The following is a 22,565-nucleotide window of genomic DNA, read 5'->3' as shown; positions in this document are numbered from 1 at the left end:
ACCACTATTATTTTTTTCAAATTCATTGTAATTTTAGCAAAGAAAGCTGCGACTAAGCTTCAAACCCGTTTGGATACTTTAAAAATTGGTCAAGAGGTTAAGACTTCCAGCTGATTTTTTAAATTGTAAAAGGTATATTGAAGGCTTAAAGGCGTATGCCGAGCCCTGTTCGATTCTATAAGACAGACTTGGAAAGTAAATATTGCTAATGTCTTATTAATGGTCATTTTACAAAGTATAAATAGAAACATGTTTTTGTTTTTAATGGCTATAAAACATTTTTCGATTCTTAAAACAGCCCTGTAAAAATCAATTTAAAACAAAATTTTAACAAAATTTGTTTTGTGAAATAAATTTTAATGATTGTAAAAATTCCTTTTCCATTGATTTTATAGTGTTAATTCTAGTATATTTCTAATTTAATACCAGTTCTTATCAAGTTAAATTAAATTCCTATCCATAAAGGAAAAATTTACAATTATAATTAAACGTTGGTTAAAAGTCAAACTGTTGAAGAATATGTTATTGTTAAAAATTTTGGTAATCTATCTTTCTACTCTAAAGTAAATCACACATTAACTATCTATCTATCTGTGAAGTATATATCTCCTTATTCCCTAATAAAAGGAAAGTGGCAATTTACCAGATAAAGCTGGACATTTGATGGCATACAAAATGATGAGTGGGGCCATAATATCTTCTACAAGATTGTCTATAAGGGTCGAGATAATATGGTTGTGCGCATAATTGACTATGATGGCATATAAAATGATGAGTGAGGCCATGATATCTTCTGCAAGATTGTCTATAGGGTCGAAACAGTAGTATTGTGTAAAACAAAATATTAGATGAGGACATTATGTCTGAGAAAAAGTTAGATATTAAGGTAGAAATATATAACAATGTGCAAAAACTATGACAGCATGAGTTCAATAAAAAAATTCTTGGATCTGGAGAAAAAATATTCTTAAAATTTTGATAAAAAGATCAAATGTCCTAATGCCTCGATTACCCTACTAAAAAAATATATTCAAACCATGCCTGTGTGTCTCTTGGTTAGCTAAAATTTTCTGATATAAAAATAGCTGACAAGCCCTTTTATTCGTTTACTTTAAAACCATATCTTCATGCTTCTAATACTACATTGCTATATGGACTTACAAAGTTAAAGATGCAACATTCTGTACATACCTTTTATATGTTAGATTATATTTACCTGTTTATATAACCTTGGACCACCTACTCTGGGAGTCACCTCACCCCCTAAATTATGTTTCTCCGGGAGTGTCACCGCTAACCCACTCCCCCTGTAATATAATATTACCCCCTGTGGGGCACACTACTCCCCCCTGTCATATATTAAAGGATTTATTATTTCTATTTCTATGTGATATTAGATTTTATAGTTACTTCTCTAATATATTATCTATCTTTCTCTATACCAAACTTTTATATCTTCTCTGCTTATTAATCTTTAGATCTATTTATAACTTAATGAAAACAGGCGCAACTCTTTAACCCTTACAGATCGGGGGGGGGGGGGTCATATTGACCCCCCCCCCCTCTAGTTTTTTCAATGGCATTTTTTTTGTAGGTAAGATAGAGAGTTGGGACTTCATGACTTTTTAAGTTTAGTAATTATACGTCGGCAAGAGTTGATTTTATTAGGATATCTGGTCTGTGTCGGTCGTGGTGTCCGGTCAAAGTCGGTTAGGTAGCACCAAAATTTTTAAAAAATTCTAAATAAATCTTAATTTCTACATTATGACTTTTGTGTATAAGGTAGAAACCTAAAAATTTTTTTGGTGAATACTTAGATATCAATGACCTTATGAGAAAAGTGATGTTATGACCGTTTGACCGCTCCCTGACCGACTTTATGACCGATTTTTGTCCGGCTTTTACTACAGACATATATCATTATTATCGTGGCTTCTATTACAGCTAGAGACCTATAATTTTTTTGGTAAATCCTTGAGCAACAATAAACAGATAAAAATATTAATTGGCGCCGCCAACCGCCGTTTACCGCCGTAACCGCCGAAAATGGCGGTTTCCGTTATTTGCCGTTTTTCGGCGATGATCGGAAAAAGTAATTTTTTTGTTATGAAAAATAAAAGTTCGTCCTAAATTTGGTCATCCTAGCTGCAAAATTGGCCGCTCTACAGATGTTTTAAAATTTAGCGGCTGGCCGCTAAAAAGCGGCTAAGGAGCGGCCTGACCGATATGACTAGAAAAAGTAATTTTCTCTAAAAATACACATGAACCACCAGAAAAAAATTTTACGTCTTTATCTGTAACAGAAGCCGAGATAGAGGGGGGGGGTCAATATGAACCCCCCCCCCCCCCCCCCGATCTATTAAGGTGGGAATAGGGGCCCGATCTGTAAGGGTTAAATGTAAAATTATGACTTCAAACAAATGACTTGCAATCAAAGGGTTAGTTGTCTTGGACGTTTGGCTGTTTGAGAACTTAAAATAAACTTAATGTATTTAATCGAAATAGCCTTTTCTAAGATCTTAAATAACAACCAAAAAAGATTTATATGATAAAAATTCAACATTAATACGTTAGGGTAAACACATCGGCTGAATGGTTTTTATGACTATTAAATGTCCTGGCTTTTATTACTAATTCATTCTCACCCCATTCTCCGACACCCCTCCCTCCACCCCTTGTATGCAACACATACACCCTTTACCATTATAGATCACACTTTAGTTTTAATTCTCACACCCCTTTTCCTCCAGTTTTGCTTCTCCTTGGTGTTAACTTAAAACAGCTATCTAAAAAGCAAATCAAATGATGAATGCAATCAAAAGTACTTTGCCAAAGATTCTGTTGAGAGGCCAATTTATAAACAAGAGAAGGAGTTAATCGATTTTTTGAGATATTAGTTATCAGTGGTGTGCTCAGGGTCTTGGCTTGGGGGTTCCAACCCTCTTAGGAATCTTTTCAACCCAAATCGAGACAGCCCCCTTGACTGTTTAGAGGGGTTGTATTATAGGTGTATAGTCTCTTGTCAAAAGAGGTGCACGGGGGGGGGGGGGACAGACACCCCACTCAATTTTGGAGATATATAATTTTTCTGTAAGTTAAACTGCCAAACATAAAACCATGAAGTGATATGTGTGAAAATAACTTGCTTTTCTAAAATTGCGTTCTTATTTTAGCATTTTTAAGAATTAATACTAGAAACCCACATCTAACATATTTATAATTACTCAAACAACTATTTACATATATATTTAATTCAATTTCGCTAGTTTTCACATTTAGCTTAACAGTAGGAGCACTGTACTAGAATATAGAACATTTATTGCTCCACTTATCATACTCTCACATAAAGATCTGACTTTTATCTTCAAAAACGGCCATTTTCAGAATTGGTAAATGCCATCTAGAAGAATTATATTTTTATGTATTTACATATTACATGGGGGGACACTAAATCACGGCTAATGTGAAAGGCTAACTAGAGTAAACATTAGAATGGTATGGCTATACCCTCAGGGATAAAGGAAAGGCTAACTAGAGTAAACATTAGAATGGTATGGCTATATCCTCAGGGATAAATGAAAGTATAACTAGAGTAAATATTAGAATGGTATGGCTATACCCTCAGGGATAAAGGAAAGGCTGACTAGAGTAAATATTAGAATGGTATGGCTATACCCTCAGGGATAAAGGAAAGTATAACTAGAGTAAATATTAGAATGGTATGGCTATACTCTCAGGGATAAAGGAAAGTATAACTAGAATAGATATTAGAATAATATGGCTTTATCCTCAGGGTTAAAGGAAAGTATAACTAGAGTAAATATTAGAATTGTATGGCTATACCCACAGGGATAAAGGAAAGTATAACTAGAGTAAATTTTAGAATGGTATGGCTATACCCTCAGGGATAAAGGAAATTATAACTAGAGTAAATATTAGAATGGTATGGCTATACCCTCAGGGATAAAGGAAAGTATAGCTAGAGTAAATATTAGAATGGTATGGCTTTACCCTTAGTAAAGCTAGAGTAAACATTAGAATGGTATGGCTATACTCTCAGGGATAAAGGAAAGTATAACTAGAGTAAATATTAGAATGGTATGGCTATTCCCTCAGGGATGAAGGAAAGTATAACTAGAGTAAATATTAGAATGGTATGACTATACCCTCAGGGATAAAGGAAAGTATAACTAGAGTAAATATTAGAATGGTATGGCTATACTCTCAGGGATAAAGGAAAGTATAACTAGAGTAAATATTAGAATGGTATGACTATACTCTCAGGGATAAAGGAAAGTATAACTAGAGTAAATATTAGAATGGTATGGCTATACTCTCAGGGATAAAGGAAAGTATAACTAGAGTAAATATTAGAATGGTATGGCTTTACCCTCAGGGATAAAGGAAAGTATAACTAGAGTAAATATTAGAATGGTATGGCTATACTCTCAGGGATAAAGGAAAAGCTAACTAGAGTAAATATTAGAATGGTATGGCTTTACCCTTAGTAAAGCTAGAGTAAACATTAGAATGGTATGGCTATACTCTCAGGGATAAAGGAAAGTATAACTAGAGTAAATATTAGAATGGTATGGCTATACCCTCAGGGATAAAGGAAAGTATAACTAGAGTAAATATTAGAATGGTATGGCTATACCCTCAGGGATAAAGGAAAGTATAACTAGAGTAAATATTAGAATGATATGGCTATACCCTCAGGGATAAAGGAAAGTATAACTAGAGTAAATATTAGAATGGTATGGCTATACCCTCAGGGATAAAGGAAAGTATAACTAGAGTAAATATTAGAATGGTATGGCTATACCCTCAGGGATAAAGGAAAGTATAACTAGAGTAAACATTAGAATGGTATGGCTATACCCTCAGGGGTAAAGGAAAGTATAACTAGAGTAAATATTAGAATGGTATCGCTATACCCTCAGGGATAAAGGAAAGTATAACTAGAGTAAATATTAGAATGGTATGGCTATACCCTCAGGGGTAAAGGAAAGTATAACTAGAGTAAATATTAGAATGGTATGGCTATACCCTCAGGGATAAAGGAAAGTATAACTAGAGTAAATATTAGAATGGTATAGCTTTACCCTCAGGGATAAAGGAAGGTATAACTAGAGTAAATATTAGAATGGTAAGAAACGTGGAAGGGGAAATCATTATTTTAGCCCGCTGCAATTTTCACTTTATTAAAGAATATGAAAATCTGGTAAAATAACCAAGTAATAATATATCTATTACGGTAATAGTCTTTTCTAGATAACATATAAACAAAATTTTACCAAATATATGTCCCTATTTTGTTAAATCAAATAAGTTTCTCATAAAATCAATTCATTTTTTAGTCTCTACTTCTAGTATGAAACTCACATTTCTCTTCACCCTGCAAGTAACTACCATAAGGGGAAATTATGTAAATGTATAGATATAATTTATTTTATGGAGACTTGTGTCTATTTAGTTTTTATAGGCATAGTTTACTTTATGTTACTGACCTTAATAGATTGTAAAATCAGTATAAAATAGTTGTTCCTTACAAGATTTGATCTTTTTAAAAATAATTTTAAACATGACAGAAAAATAAAACCTGTGATATTTTCAATCGCTATTTGTTCAAAATATCGGGTTCGAGCCTTTCCCATTCCCTGTCATACTAGAGATAATAAGATAATAATGCTGTTTTTGGATCTTACACTTGGATCTCTAATAAAGTGAAACACGCAGCGGGCTAAATTAATGATTCCTCCCTTTCAACCCCATTACCCCATCCCACACCTCCCTGTACTGGATGAACAGACTGACCAATAAATGAGATCCATGTTAACAAGCTAAATTGACAATGGGAAGCGGCGACCAATTCATATTTTTTAGAATGAAGCAAAAAAAGTCATGTACACTAAAATGAATAGCTATTGGTGATGCTATATTTATATTCTAAAAGTTATCACATTAAAAAGTTTAATCATATTGACAATTATTTGTTATGTACATTAAAACATATTTTTTACAAAAATGTGCAATATTAAAATGATTAAAATTATGAAATAAATTACAAAATACAGGTACTACTAGTAATAACTAATGACAAAATATCTATAAAACATTTTTCATCATTTATTTTTTTAAATTAAACAGAAAACAGTTGAATTTTATTTAAAAATTTAGGACCTCTGAGACAAAAAAAGTGGTATTTAAAATTTTGTCTTTTTTTATTTTAAAATATTAACTTTGTTTCGATTGGTGTTTTTGTTTTTAAAGGTGTTTTATTAGGGGAGCGGGCAGGAGAATAGTCTAAAACAACCCAAGACAAATAAAGCCTTTCTGATAAGAACAAGCCAATCGTATCAGTCATTCTTTAAATCTTATCCTAAAGACAAAATTTTTTAATTTTATTAATTTAGTTAGATAATTTCACATGATATTTATTTTTGTAAAGTGGCGTGCGGTTGGAGGGTGACAATACACCCCCCCCCCCCAAATTGAAGTTAGGAATGCCTTCCTTCCTTCACCTACTTTTTAAAGATTTTTTATTCATTGTAAATGATTAAAATAATAAAACCAGTTTTATTACCATCAAGGGGCTAAAGTCCCGGACTAAGAAAACTAGTATCAATTTTATTATTGTTTTAATCTTCGTGGAAAATTGTCTGTAATGTGATGCTTTACATAATTTTTCAGTTTAGCTAAGAACCGGTTCTAATCCAACAGATATTTATAAGTTATGAAAATAATATGACAAGTGTAAGCTTTTAAAGTAGCTAATAACTTCTATGAAAGTATTTTTTGTTTGTGTTATACTTTAAAAAATTCAAGAAAGACACAATGTTAACTGTCTAAATTACATATGTGATATACAAACAAAGTTAAATATTATATATTTACAGGTTGATAGAAGTAGGAATAAAATGAGTCACATAGGTTCTTTCTGCTGGGGTGCTTAGTGCTCTTTTCCAGTGTAACCGACCAGATCCTAAAACAGAAACATTTACAAAAATATTATTACTTGGATGTTGCACCAGATTTACATGTACTCTAATAAAGTGATGTTTGCAACTGGCTACAACAATCCTCTTCCCTTCTAGTAGATGAACGAACTGACGAATAAATGTGGTTCATATTAGTAAGCAAAATTGACGAAACATTTATCTGTCAATGTATCCACGAATATCCTATATAAAGTATGGAATAATTGCGCTTATTAAAATATCACATTACCTTCTACTTCACATCCAAATACCAAAGATCCAAGCAACTTATCTATAAAAAAAACATGCTCATTTCTCAATTGAAATATAAAAAATACCATAGAAAGGTTTGGTGGTTTTCACATATTTACAAGGTTGCGTGATACCTTTCATTCCTAATGAAAATTAACAGTGAAGCCAAAGAAAAGAAAAAGGATATGCAATTTAAAGAGAAACTACATCCTTAGCATCTAAAGGCTAAAACCAAACTAAAAGCCTAAAATTTGAAGAAAAAAAATAGCCTAAAGCCATCCATTGACCTACAACTTTCCCAAAATGGAGACCTCAATCTATTTAGTAGTTTTTGATATTTTAAGCTACAGAAAACAAAACCTTAATACTTAATATAATACTAGCGGCTTCGACCCTAGCCTTTGGGGGGTATTTTTAATTTTTTGGGGGGGTTAAGGGTGTCCCCCCCCCCCCAAGAAAATAGCTTAAAACCATCACAGGACCAGTAGGTATATTATCTGAAGAGTAGAGCCCAATCGGTTCAGTGGTTACTGAGATCTTAAGCTTCAGACAGACAGACAGAAGGACAGACAGACAGACATCGTACTACTTTGTATTATAGATAATACAATTTTTAAACGTAAAAATACTGACAGACTAATAAACAGGCTGTAATTTTGGAAAATATAAACTTACTTTTCTGCCTGAATCCCATAGATTTCTTGACTTCAAGAACCAAAGTTCCAGTCTTTAGTCCCATGTTTTCACTCTTGAATATAAATTCCTAAAATTAAAACATTGTTGTTAATTATCCTTAATTGTTAACTTAATTTGTGTTTGACATTTCTGTTTTAACTGATGTATTTCCATAAATCTAATAAACTAAATTACCCTCTTTATTAAGATAAAAAAAAATCTGGAAATGGTTAATAAGTGACTGTTTGTACAAACCAATAAAAATTTGTTTAAGTTTTACCGTGTTTCTTTACATAATAAGAGATATAAGTTTTCCGGAATTTTAATGTAGGGAGTAGATTTGAAATCTGCATCAAATTTTAAGGATTTTTTATAAAATTTGTTTTTTGTAAAATTCTTTATCTAAAAGCGAAAATACATTTTAAGTTAATTAATTTTGACCAATAGGATAGGTGGTTTTTAAACTACCTGCGCTCTAATTGGTTGAATGATGTACGACATCCAATCAGAGCGCAGGTTTTTTAAATCCACCAATCACAGATGCCAAAATTAATTAACTTAATTTGTATTTCCGCTTTTAGATAAAGAATTATACAAAAAACGAATTTTATAAAAAATCCTTAAAATTTGATGCAGATTTCAAATCTACTCCCTACATTACAATTCCAAAAAACTTATATCTCTTATTACATAATGCATTGATGACAAAAAATCCCATTAAAAAAGAAATTCCAGTATTTTAGTGGTAATTTCATTCTCAGGATATTTGTAAAAAAAATTTCAGTGTGGCTTCGAATCTCAGCCATACTAAAAAGTCATGTATAGCATCATGTCAGATAATTTTCCACGAATATTAAATTGATAAGATCAATACCAAATTAGTTAGCATCGTGTAGCCGAAGGCATTTTAATCTTATAACTTTTTATTTTAATATCCATGGAAATCTGTATATAATACTATGCAATAAAGAACTACTTATAATAACCCCACATACCTTAGAAAAGTCGATGAATTTCTTATTGTAACCGGATCTACATTTCTGTACCTCTTCTGGCTTTTCGTCCTCCATCCATCTAGCCTAAAGAAAATATGTTTACTATAGAACATTCCCAATAAACATAATCAAATCTGATTAAATGTAACTATTTTATCAAGATCTCTAAAGTATCACTTATTTCAGGCAAACAAAACGACTAAATTTTCACACACAAAAGCTTGACATAAACAGACTTTTAATCTGTGCAACAATTCTACAGAAAGGTTGATTCCGTAAGTCTATTACCTAAAGAAAATATGAATGCTATACCTTGATGTACAGGTTGTCTTTTTCTTCCTGCATGGTACTCTGAAGAATAAAAATTATTAGGAAAAAAGTTATATAAAGTTTGCCCAAAACAAAATAATGCAAAGAAGTAAGGTTTTTGTCCGTCCGTAAATATTTTGCTAACCACTTCACCGACTACTTACACATTTTAGGAAAGCTTTACTTGGATCTTAGTTATGTTTTTATATATTTTTTTATTAAATAAAATATGTCCCTAGAAGCAAGGAGCGCTGACGTTTTAGTTATTATTAAAGAATTACTTACTGGTAGTCTACACTTGAAAACAATCAAAGACATCTTGGATTCATTCTCTGTGTATTTCAACGAGATCTGTAGCTCAATCCTATAAACAATAATTATATTATAAGTTCACCTTTACAAAATTAAAATTTAATATGTTAAATACTCCCAAATAAAAGTTTGTTATTAATTGAAATATTTTGCTTTTTCAGGTGATAAGTAACGTCTTTGAACAGTAATTTATTAGTAATTGCTTTTTAAATAGAATATATTTTGCAAATCATTTATAGGAAATGGTATAATTATAAAGTATAATTAATAAAGTCTAACTAAAAATTAAAAACACAAACACCCTTAACTATAGAATAGCTACAATTCTAAAAGTGTACCTCTTGTTTTCTCTTTCAGAAAAAATTTCACAAGTATCATGTCTCAGTACACTTCGAACAATCTGAAATAATAAGATTTGGAAATAAGGACAATTGAGGATTTATTAACAATCACCTCCCTAAAGTCTTACTGTGAAATTATGCCCTTTGGTAGCTTGTAATTAATAAAGGAGATGGAGGGTTGACAGTTGTAATTGTAAAGAAAGAAAAGGTTTGGTGGACGTGGTGTATTAATCAAACATTTCACAAACAAACGAGCATGTAAATATCTCATAGAGAAGTTTTGCGCAATGAAATTTACTTTTATTATCAAACTAACATACATTATTATAATCAAATAACTTTGTTATTCTATTTAATATCTATACAAAGATTATAAAATCAAATGTCGTCCTTTGTAAGTTTATAATAAAAATTTGAAGGAATATAAAAAATATTTATCTTTTAGTTTAATAGACAGGTTTTCTGTGGATGAGAAAATGGAAAAAGACATCGGCGTTATCCTCTTAGAAATATTTTTTTTTCAATTTTGAAAATTTTCATACCCCACCACCACCCTCCCAAGAGAAATTACAATAAATCGAAATTTTTTTTCTCTCGAATATAATAGAGACTCCTACGTGACATTGCAAAGTATCGTAGAATATTGATATAGACTCCTTCGAAACATTGCAAGGTATAGTATTATTTTTTTCAAACCAAACATTTAAAGTGCCACTAGAGGCCTCTAGGGGCGTAGCCGCTAGTGCAGAATAAAGAAAAGATATAAAGGAGGGCGCAATGCTTAAAGCTTCTGTAAGAGTGTTGAGTGTGGGTGAGTGAAAAAAAAAAGAAAAATAAGAGAAAGAAAGAGAGATATAGATAGAGAAAGAGAGAGAGATAGATAGATAGAGAGAGAGAGAGAGAGAGAGAGAGAGAGAGAGAGAGAGAGAGAGAGAGAGAGAGATAGAGAGAGAAAGAGAGAGAAAGAGAACGAGGGAGAAGGAAATGCATTGTATAAAAGACAAAAAAGATAATGTGGTGATAAAATTAGTTGGATGGAGATATTTACTTACTAACAAAAAGTTATACCCTAGTTATAGTCAAGATTCGTTACAAAAACAAATTAGTATACTTACCAAATCTCCTGGTTCTATCTGGATTCTTCTGAAATTAAAAAGAGAAATAATAATTGTTCGCTTTTTATGAGGCTTCAACAATTACTCTCAAAATTAAGAATAAATCAAATGCGTTACTCTTTTTTATGATTAGTTTAAAAGACTGTTTTCTTGGAAGTGTGATTTAAAAGTAGAATAAGAAGATTGTTTAGGCAATTAGCAGGGTTTAATTTTTCAAATTCAGTGTTGGGGCTTCCAGACCAAACCAATGTTAATATTTTCATTATATTGGCATATAAGTTAAAGCATAGAGGAGACATGAGCTATATGTAATTTTGCCCACAGAATGGGGAACTTATCAAGAATTTGTATTGGGTCTTTGAAACCAGATAATAGGGTCGGAAATATAAACACAGCCAAGTCTTTAGACAAGAACAAAAAGTAATTTGCTAACGAAGCTCTTTATGGTGCATATAAATTAGGAAACGTTTGGCCGAAAAATCCCGTATGACGTCATAGAATGGACTAATTTAATATGAGGTCATTCGGGCTTAGTATTTATAAGTAATTTTTTTTTACTTTCTTTATTATCTATCCATGGAACTCTGGTGCAATGTGGTTATGGATTCAGAGATCTTACGTGACAAACTGGCCCACAAACACACAATTAGCCTCTTTCATTTTAATCCTTAAATTAAGAAAATAAACGTCTGAAGAAGTTTCTTGATCAAAGCTTTAAATTCTTCTGAAATAAAAATATTGTATTGCTTAATATTTTCTTTTGAAGATTAAGATAGAAGACGAAAAAACATTTCAAATGAATTTATTGATCGTATTTTTAAAAAAGTCTTATTTAACTTTCATGAGTATTGACAAGTAATATCTAACTTTAGGATGATTTTTTTTTTAATTTGGTCTGTCGTCTATCTAATACTAAAATACCATAATGGATCTATTATTACAATGATCTTTCATCAGATGTACTCTAATACAATGAGACTTGTAACTGGCTAAAAAAAACCTTTAAACCAAACCCCTCCTTTCCCACTGGATGAACTAAATGACCAATAAAATAAGTCCATGTTAGCAACTAGCCTTGCTACTTTTTTCAAGATTATGTGTTTGTATGTATATTCTTAATCATTGTACTATAGCATATATCAATCAAGATGAAATTCATATTCTAATTGTTTCTCAATTTATCTTTGCTTTTTATTCCCACAAAATTATTACATACACAGAATTTCAACAAAAATCTTTTTAATTCTTTTTTAAAAGCTATTTTCCAACTAGAACATTAATAGATTGCTATTGTCGTTTTTATGGACATATTTCATAGTTTAAAAAGCGAGTATCTGCCTAACTCAGACATTGACGTCCGAGGAGGGAGGTAAAGGGATGCTTAGTGTTTACCCCTCTCAAAATTTGAAACCGCTCATTTTATAACCACTAATTTAAAAAAAAACATTAGATTACCCCCCCCCCCCCAAAAAAAAAAAGCAAGCTTGGACGTCATTGATCTCAAAGAAACCACAAAACAGGATTCAATCGTAAAAGATTCTTTTTCTCAATTGGTTTGTTGACCAACCAATATATTATTTTAGCGAATTCTAAAATTTTGCCAAATGTCAAATACACATTTTAGTTGAAAATGTAATTTAGATTCTTCAATATTTTTGTGTTTGTGTGTCAGTTGGGGTTTTTACCTATTAAAGCAGTAAGGCAACTGTTTCAAATAATGAGAAAAAAGATGAATTTCAACTGGATTTTAAAATTCAACTCAACTATTAAAATACTCCTTCTAAAAGTTTAAACAATATTTAGTTTTAAAAATATCTTATTTAGAAAATAAACCTATCTTTAAATGTTAAATATTTGTAAAATTCGATAAAAATCCGCAACATCAGACCCAGAATTTATATCAACACATTACACATATTTTATCAGAAGCTGAATACAGAGGTGCATCTATTCCCCCTAGTATATTTAAGGTGGGTAAATCCCCCCCCCCCCGAAACCACTTTTCACTCTACCCCTTGACTTGTGTGTACGACACCTCTATCCACCTCTGTAACAGATAGGAGGGGAGAAGTAAAACCCTGTGCATGCACCTTCAACACATTTAGAGCAATTTGTCGGCTTCAGCTACATAAATAAGGATACTCCAAATGAAAGAAAAAGGAATTAATTGGTAAAGAGGAAAAAGAAAGGCTAAAAATATTTCCAATTTTAGCTTTGCCAAAATGTTTATCATCGAGAAATCATTTTTATTCTTAAGACGTATCTTTGTTTGCTAAAGAGTTTACTAATACGCATATGCTATTATTTACAGCTTTTAGATTATATTATAGATCCATTTCATAGTGCGAAATATTTTAAACTATATTGCTTACGCAAATTATAAAGAAAATCTTCCTATTTAAAGAAAACTTTATTTTTCAATAATAAAAATAATCTAAAATCATGAATATAAAATGAATAATGAATGAGAAATGCTAAATATATAGTATCAGTATGGTTTCACATTATACTTATATATTTTGCTAGTTGCTCTTTTCCATTTTCATTCATATGACAAATAAATAGGAAAATGTTCTAAAAAAAAAGGAAAAAAATCTATGAAAAAAAAAATTAATCAAATCAATCTTTTCCATATTGATTTATCAATCTTTAAAAACATAAATATTATATAAAGGATTCCTTTAAGAAAAGATTCCATAATCCTAATTCTACACTTTTACTATAAGTATATATCAAAATAATAAAATGTTGCTTTTCATTAATCTTTAAAAAAAAGAAACTGACCAAGCTACATATGTTAGATTCCCTTCACTTAGAGATGCGATTGATATTGAGAATTTTTTTTACTTAAAATATATTTCGGAATGATAAAGTTGACTTTTTCCTTCTTGGTTTGAAAGGATTTCTAAATGAATGGTTTTCAAGGAAATATTACCTACCTGTGAAAATTTGAAAGAACTTTAGGTTTGATGTCAGACTGGTAGATGACGCCCCACAGGGATAAGCTTGTCTCGCCTTCCCCAACCTGTAACAAACGTTGATATATAAATCTTAGCTAAACTTATATACATATAAGCCCCGCATAGGTATTTAAAATAAACTTTCTTCATTAATTTCTTATTAAACATGTTTACAATGTCTTGTGGTTATTATATAGTTTCTACGTTTTTTTTTATAATACCAAATTGTTACAGTAAACCTCATAAGCTCCTAGTGCCTAAATTTATCTGTAGAGCTTCATGTGACCGATAAAAAAACAAACATAAAATGTAGAAACGCTTCGCTTTTAACAATGACATGAATTAAAAATTTAAAATAATTAGATATTATAAAATTTATTGTTTTAATCATTTCAAGCAAATTCATTGTGTAAATTTTAATTATGATGTAAAATTATATAATTTGACTTGAATAAGGGTTTTGATTAATTAGGTATCATAAAATATTGTGATCAAAACGCTAAGTTTTTATTGCAGTAGTCTAATTTCTTGTTTGCTGACGGAATTTAAACAAAACTAACGCCAACCTTATTTACAATGCCAACATAATGACTATAAATAAACTTTTTTTCCTTGCAAAATAATTATCTATTTTCCAGTATGGCTTCGATACCGAGTTTTTCCGCTGGATTAGAATCGGTTCGCAGCTGTACTGAAAAATCATGTATAGCATAGTATTACAGACAATTATTCACGAATATAAAATTTAAAATCATAAAATTAAGACCAGTTTGGTTAGTCCGGGCCTTTCGCCCCTGGGGGCTAACAAAACTTGTTTTAATCTTATAATTTTTTCATTTTGATATCCGCGGAAAGCTGTCTATAATACGATACGATTAATAACTATTCTTACATTGAAATAGAAATCTTCATCGTAAACTCTTTTTTTCTCTCCATACTGAGTGCTTGACTGGAAACATTCTCCACATTTGTTCATCAGCTGTAATCTAAATAAAAATTCAAATCGTGCTTTTCACGTAAAAAAATTAACGTTATCTTTTTTTTGCTTCCAGTTGAACTCGATTAAAAAATAAAAATGGTCTAATTATTTTCTTTTTTGGGCCAGGGGTAATGGGGATTTGCATATTCTCCCAACCTGCCTGTGCATCTAGTTATCTCGGAGGATATGGTATATGAGATTTAGAAACAAACTTAAAACGAAAGTAGCTGAGATTGAAAAAAAAGCAGAGAATTAACACCAAACAAAATTGAAATTTTAAAGAAGCCTTTTCATTTCTTATAAAAAAAGACGTCATACTCTTACTTGCATACCCGCGACCGTGGCTCAACACGTAGCGCATTCGCTCGTCGTCGGGAAGGTGATAGGTTCGAATCTCGGTCCGATACCGCGTCAAAACTAAAGACGTTAAAAATGGTTCCCACTGCTACTATGTCAAATGCGCGAAGTAAATAGTTAGAGTGGGGGGAATGCCTTGGCCCAAAACAGGCGCAACTCGTTACCATGCACAGTTAGGACTTCTCAGACAAAGGTCGTGCATCACAGAGAGTTGGTTGTCTGTAATGTACTGTACTACGGGTATGAGGTAAAGGACCAAGAGTCTGGCCTTGAGTTGACAAGTTGACTGTTCAGTCCAGGTGCAACTCACCCAAACGACATTAGCACATACTGGCATACCACTGTTCGATTAAAATGTATACTGGCCCGGCAATGGTAATTTAGTCTGTGTATTGGCCTATCATTGGTTATGACGTCATTTTTGTATAGGCACTATAAAGAGCTTCATCTAAGGATGGCCAATTATGTTTTTTATAATGACTAATTTATAAATATTACCATAGTTATTGTAGTTCATAAAATGATTATAATAAAATATAAATTTTTACAAATTTACTCAAATGCTCTTATTTAAACAATCTCCTCTTTGTATCAAAATAAAAAAAATATTAGATTGTGTTAAAAATGTAAAAATGACTTGCTAAAATTTAATGCATTTATTAAATATTACCAAAATTAAATAAAGCTTAATTATTTAATAGTATCAAATAAAAGACAAATAATAAAATTTTCAAAAAATTTGATAATTAGGACACGTAATTTAATTTACTTACAACATATTAAGACAATATTATATGAACTTACATGTATAAGTTAAAGCTAGAGAAATGATTTTTTAAAACTTAATTATGCATAGAAAATAAAACGATTATGTAAAATCCTTTATATATTTGGAAAACCTATTATGGGACATTATGTTTCAAATATTTAAAAATGATTAGTTCAACAAATTATGCTCTAAAAACCGGTTTTTTCAAAGGCCTTTTTTTCGAAGATTTATGGATTTTAGGGTGTGCAAAAAAATACACACATCTTTAAAATTAAAATTGCGCGGCTTGTTTAATAGTAGAAAAATGTTGAGCATACCGTAAGATTTGTCATAAGCGCAAGGCATGGTTTTTATATATTAAGAAACTAGAGCTTATGACGATTCTAACAATATGCATAACATTTTTCTACTATTAACACAAGCTGCGCAATTTGAATTTCAAAAAGGTGCACATTTTTTACAACCTTCAAATTAGTAAATCTTCATAAAAAAAGGCATTTGGAAAAATCGGTTTTTAGAGCATAATTTGTTAAACTAATCATTTTTAAATATTTGAAACATAAATGTCCCATAATAGGTTTTCCAAATATATAAAGGATTTTACATAATTGTTTTTTTTTTCTATGCATAATTAAGTTTTTAAAAAATCATTTCTGTTGAATGACCCTGCAGAAATCAGTATTTAAAAAATCGGATCAATCGGATTATTAGATCACATAAAAATTTGTTGTTAAAAATGATAAAAATCAACATGTTTAAAATGGACGTACGGACATTCTAGTAAATATAATAGAGCTGCTACGCTTTCTAAATCGTACATAACTACTACAGGAATCACCATGCAAAGTTTGAAATCGATAGGACAATTCTGACATGACACACCCTAATTATAGAAAAGCTTCGCTTTTAAAAATTACATAATTGTATTAGATTAATATGAGTGGAGTCTGAAGGGGTTTCTTTTGTAATTGTATGGTCTTGCTAAATGTAAGAAATTAGAATAGAAAAACATGGACAATCTCGCACGATAGAAGCAAAGCTTTTTCGAAAAATCTGGCAGCATTAAGAGGGCTAGAAAAGAAGAAGGAGAAACAGCATGTTCAAATAAAATAAAGGAAGACAGATACAAACACTTGTAGCACTAAAAACAGAGATTGTGATATATGTATAAACTATAGAAACCTAAAACTTTTCAACCAGTAAAATATGTAAAATCATAATAATAATCATAATAGATAGATAGACACGACAAAGTTAAATTAGAGAAATAAAAGATATAGGGTTATTGTAATTGGAATATCCTAAAAATATTAATTTGTACCCATGCATCAGAAATTACAATACTTGTTATGTGTAATGCTCAGAACAGGACGTAAGACGAAGGTATTTTGCTCGTTTAATCCTGTTTAATATACATCTGATTAATCAAGCTCCATCGGTCATTACGCGTTATATTACAAATATAAGTATATAGAAAGGGACAACCCTAACATCACTGACAGAAGGACACTAACTATTATAGAGCAGCTTCGCTACAAAAAAGTAAATCGTACCTGACGTAAATCCCAGAATTTTGATATTCCGATGAGTTACACTTTATCTTCTTTAATCTAAACATGGATCACTATAAAATTCAGCTGGATGTATAAAACGGCTCTTTAGCAGACAATCCTTCTTTATTAAATTTTTTTTTCTGCTCACAAGCAGGTTCAAAACTGAGGCTTATGCGCGGCTTACGTGAGGCTTCCGATCCCTGAAAATAATCTTAGAATTAATTAATTAAAAGTAATTGAGAAGGGATAAAAAGAAAAAATCTAATAAAAAACAATGAGCTTTTGATAAAAAAAAAAACAGAATTAAATATGCTACTACGTTGTGTTGGAATGATTTTCTTGTATTCCCTGGCAAGTTCGAACCCATTAATTCCCTTTTCCTTACACCAGAGAATGAGTGTGTTACGCGGCATTCCTAACTATCTCCGCGCTTCGCTTGTAAACAAACAAAGGCGCGCACATTTTTTCCTTGTTGATTCCCATGTGAAGAGCTACGTGAATAAATATAATGTATTGGATGGATATACATGCGCTCTAATCCGTGGAAGATCTCAAATAAGCCTTCCTGCTTAGTTTGACGTATAATGTGGTAAGAATTTATCTTTAATTCTTAATAATAAGTGTAGTATGGTATATTTTTACGAAGAAATTTAAAACATTAATTTTTCAACAAATAGACCATTTAACTGCTAACTTTTGACATACGAATATTTTCCTTAATTTTATTGATCATTTGAATCTAAAATTATCAATTTCTGATGCTATTTAATATGTTTCGTGCCAATTTAAAGTTTTTTAGAAATTTTATATTTTTAATTAAATTGAAATCACGCAACCTCGATATACAAAAATAATAAGCCATTAATATTATGAAATTAATTTTTATATTTTTGTTTTAGATGCACCGTTTTCATGGTAATAAATACACATTTGTAAACATTCACATGTTGGTCATTCGGAGGGCTTGGAGATTAAGATTTCGTGTACGGCAAGGCATGCGTACCGAAACAATGAAAACGAGACAGAACAGATGCGGCTAAGAAAATATCTGTGAAGTTTTGTGAATGTGTTGGTTGTGATACCTTACCACACACTATTATAATCGTAATCAGTACAGTTAATTATTGTGACAATCATGGGTCCTAAAAAGAATAAAGGCGCTCAACTGGGACTACGGCTGCGCCCAGCCGTCGAGGCCCTAACCAGTGAACTAGATAAAGTGATGAAGTTGGTCAGTGAATCTTCAGAGCTTGATGTTAGACATTTCACTAAGGAGTCAATCCTTGTCCATGACAAGTTCGAGACATTCGATAGCATTATGGTCGGTTTTAGCAAGCTTGGTGTGAGAATCCAAGAGCTTGAGGAGTTTAGTGACATTTATTCTAATATAATTACTGTGCAAAAAGATTATAACGCTCTGAAAGATGCTCTAGATGCTATGGAGGAGCTTAGTGACATTCAAAGTGTTGTTGATTTAGTTGGTGATAATTTGCCTGACCATAAGGCTGAACTATATGATCGTTGCTTAAAGATTGTGAAGGTTATTAAAGGGTCATACTTTCCCTTACCAGAACCAATTATAAACACTTTGTCTGCTTTGATGAAACGGCTGGCCGAGGTTAAGCTTGAACCTGTGAAGCCGCCTACAATGACGGCGGGTGCTTCGACAGCATCGCCATTTGTGTCGCCGTTTGGCACACCACAGTTCGGCACCGGTTCTATGTTCACGCCAGGATATATGAATCGTGTCGACGAACGTCTTCTTCCAAGCTTTGACGGCTCAGAGTCAGCCTACGTAAGTTTCAAGGACAATTTTAAAAAGCTTACCGTAGGACAGGACCCGTCATATTTACAGTTATTGTTGAGCAGTGAAAAGGTCTGCAAAAATAAAGAGTTGAGACTTCAGTTAATTCAGATTCAATCACATGAATCTCAATGGGCTTACCTCGACGCACGTTTTAAGTCCAAAACACGTCAGATGCTCTGCCTTTTCAACCAATGGGAGAAGAAGCCTAAACCGTCGGACTCCAACCAGATTGTGACAGTCTTAGCAGAGTTTGGTGGTGCAGTTAGCCAGCTCGAGCAGCTGACTAAAGATGATGATGATGAGGAAGTCACCACAAGCCAGTGGTTGACCATTATTCTTTTGGAAATGTTATCCAAAAAGTTGCCACGTGATTTCCAGGACAAGCTCAACCTGGCGTTGGGCTCGATGGATACCCCAAATATTCCTAAGCTGTTGAAGATTATAGAGGAACAGCGTGGCGCCATTTTGATGAGGTGTTCAATCGATGTAGACACCCCCTCCAAGAAGAAAGGTAATCCTGCGGCCGCAGCTACAGCCGTTGGTAAACCTGGGTCTCCAGCTAAGACCAAGAAGAAACAGCCTTGCCCGTCGGAAGGTTGTAACTCTGATCACCTATTGTTTAAGTGCTCCAAGTTTAGGGATATGTCTGTTCCTGAACGCAAAGTCTTCATCAAGAAGATAGGCGCCTGTTTGCTCTGCTTACAAAAGGGGCATCGGGTGGCCGATTGTCCCAGAGCCGATAAGCTTGGCAGCTGTACCATTGACAGTTGCAACCAGCCTCATAATTCATTATTACATGAATCAGTTGCTAGTGGACAAGTTGCGGCAGTGTATGAATCACAATTGTTTAGCAAGAACAATTTTATGCTGATGTTGCAGCAGGTCCCGGCGTTGGCGGCTGACAAACGTCAAGTCACCGTCAATGCCATGTGGGACAGTGGAGCAAATTTGACGTTGATTTCTAGAAGTATTGCCAAGAAGTTAGAGTTGCCATCAACTGGTCGCACAGCTACTATTTCTCTGGCAGATGGAAAGAGCCAAGCATGTCCTACAGTCAAGATTTGTTTGGTTGACCGCAACCGGAATTCACATATTCTGGAGGCGGCGGTAGTGCCCAGCATTGGTACTGAAGAAGGGTTGCGTTCTATTGATCCTACAGCCGCCGCCGACATTTTCAACATGAAGCCTGATAATTTTTCTATGGTCGACGGCAAGATTGATGTTTTAATCGGCCATTTGACACCAGCTATGTTCCCGTGTGCAGATAAAATGGTTGGTGATTCTAGACTGTACAGAAGCTTATTTGGTACAGGCTATTTAGTTGTGTCTGCAGATGGCAGGACTGTTGCTAATCCTGTCGCCTGTAAAGCCGTGAAGTTGGAGGTCAGCAAGATGGAGTTCCTGAGTACTGAGAGTTTGGGAATACAGCCGCCATCAATGTGCAGCGGTTGTAAGAACTGCCGTCATTGCGCCGCCATTGCCGCCGGGCAGTCCGCCTTGGACGTGCGTAAGCGGCAGCTGATTGAAGAAGGTCTGACATTAGATCTTGAGAACCATATTTGGACGGCCTCATATCCCTACAAGCAGCCGTCAAGTGTGTTATTTGACAATTCAGAGCAGGCCTATAAGATCTGCTTACGTGACCGGCAGAGAATGATTAAAAAAGGTGAGTACAGCACCTTCTGCCAAGTGTTTCAAGAAGCTGTGTCTCGTGGAGTGTATCAGAAAGCTTCGCCAGAAGACCTGGCTTATACTAAGCCCGTGTATTATTCGAGCCTAGTCTGCGCATATAAAGAGTCTATTTCCACGCCCTTGAGGATATGCGCCAATTCTAGCCTCTGCTGCAAGGGGCTAAGCCTCAATAGTATTATGATGGACGGCCCAGTCCCATTATATACTCTGATGCACAATCTTATCCGGTTCAGAAGTTATAAGTGTGCATTCGTGGCTGATATTCAGAAGTTCTATAATTCATTATTAGCTACCTATGAAGATTCTCAGCTGAAACGTGTTTTTTTCGCTGATACAGTTGATGGAGAGCCAGAGGTCTACCTTACCAAAACCATCAACTTTGGTGAGGCCTTGGCTGGAGATATGGCCGTGACCGCCCTCAGACTCACTGGTCGTATTTTTGGTGGACGTTCCCAGCAGGATGTTCAAGATGTTTATGGATCTGAGAAGATTAGAGGTTGTGACGTTGTAGCCCAGCAGGATGTGTGGAGAGATGTTCAGCAACCACTCAGTTCTGAATTTATTTTGTATCAAGATCCTCCATCGGTCAAATTGGAGACTTGTACTTACGTGGATGACTGTTTGAGCGGTCATAACAGTAAACCTGAAGCTGTCCAGCTGGTCCAAGAGCTGGAGGATATGATTGCACCTGGCAATTTCAAGTTTAAATCTGTTGTTTATTCTGGAGATGATGTTGACAGTGTAAAAGTTCTGGGCCTCGTTTGGGACCCTAAACAGGATAAGTTGTTCCTACCTGTCAGAGCCAACCACGGCGAGAAGATTAAGGGTAGAAAGTTGCTAGAGGATCTGGACCTGGAGGATCTCTGGAGAAGTCTACCTGAGTTGATAACTAAACGTGAAGTTTGGAGAATTGTGCAACAACTTTATGACCCAATGGGTCTAGCAGCGCCATTGCTGCTTAAGTCCAAGCTTTGTCTGCGCTCAGTTTGCATACATGGATGTAACTGGGATGATGTTATACCTGGAGAGTTGAGGTCGGAGCTCGTGTCCAGCCTCCAGGACCGTTCGGCACTTGGAAATGTGTCGTTCAGACGTTCGATGGTTCCTGATAAGCCGTTGGGGCTTCCAATGCTTGTTGGTTTCTGCGATGCATCTAACCAGGCCTATGCAGCCATCACCTACCTGAGATGGCCAGTTCCTGGAGGATATGATGTAGTTTTGTGTTGCGCCAAGTCACGTGTCGCACCAGTGAAGATTGAGTCTATACCAAGGTTAGAAATGCTTAGTTGTCTAATTTTGGCCAGGCTTGTGGATACTGTAGCCAGAGCTCTACCTTTCAACATTTCTGGCAAAGCATTTTTTAGTGATAGCAGCTGTGCCCTAGCTCAGCTATCCAGTGACAGTGTTATGTTAAATGTTTTTAACAGTCATCGTGTTTCCGAGATACAACAGTTGACGAGCCCTGAAGA

At 33.5% G+C, this 22,565-nt stretch overlaps 1 protein-coding gene across 1 annotated transcript in view; it reads right to left on the bottom strand.

Moving 5' to 3' along the window:
* Positions 1-5,933: 5,933 nt before the first annotated feature.
* Positions 5,934-22,565, bottom strand: part of LOC145332556 (uncharacterized) — a 33,817-nt gene continuing 17,185 nt past the window's right edge. The window contains exons 10-20 of the mRNA XM_080177563.1: positions 17,598-17,654; positions 14,832-14,925; positions 13,919-14,004; positions 10,980-11,007; positions 9,862-9,923; positions 9,497-9,575; positions 9,215-9,253; positions 8,903-8,986; positions 7,908-7,995; positions 7,231-7,272; positions 5,934-6,985 (exon numbers count right to left, since the gene is read on the bottom strand). Coding sequence (XP_080033689.1) covers positions 6,894-6,985; positions 7,231-7,272; positions 7,908-7,995; positions 8,903-8,986; positions 9,215-9,253; positions 9,497-9,575; positions 9,862-9,923; positions 10,980-11,007; positions 13,919-14,004; positions 14,832-14,925; positions 17,598-17,654 — 751 coding nt within the window. The 3' untranslated portion in view covers positions 5,934-6,893. The remainder of the gene's footprint in view (positions 6,986-7,230; positions 7,273-7,907; positions 7,996-8,902; positions 8,987-9,214; positions 9,254-9,496; positions 9,576-9,861; positions 9,924-10,979; positions 11,008-13,918; positions 14,005-14,831; positions 14,926-17,597; positions 17,655-22,565) is intronic.

The sequence above is a fragment of the Acartia tonsa genome, chromosome 1 (genome assembly GCF_053477335.1).
Source record: "Acartia tonsa isolate MP-2025a chromosome 1, ASM5347733v1, whole genome shotgun sequence".
Lineage (NCBI taxonomy): Eukaryota > Metazoa > Arthropoda > Copepoda > Calanoida > Acartiidae > Acartia > Acartia tonsa.
Note: the sequence above shows the minus strand (reverse complement) of the source record. Positions and strands in the feature narration are given on the sequence as shown.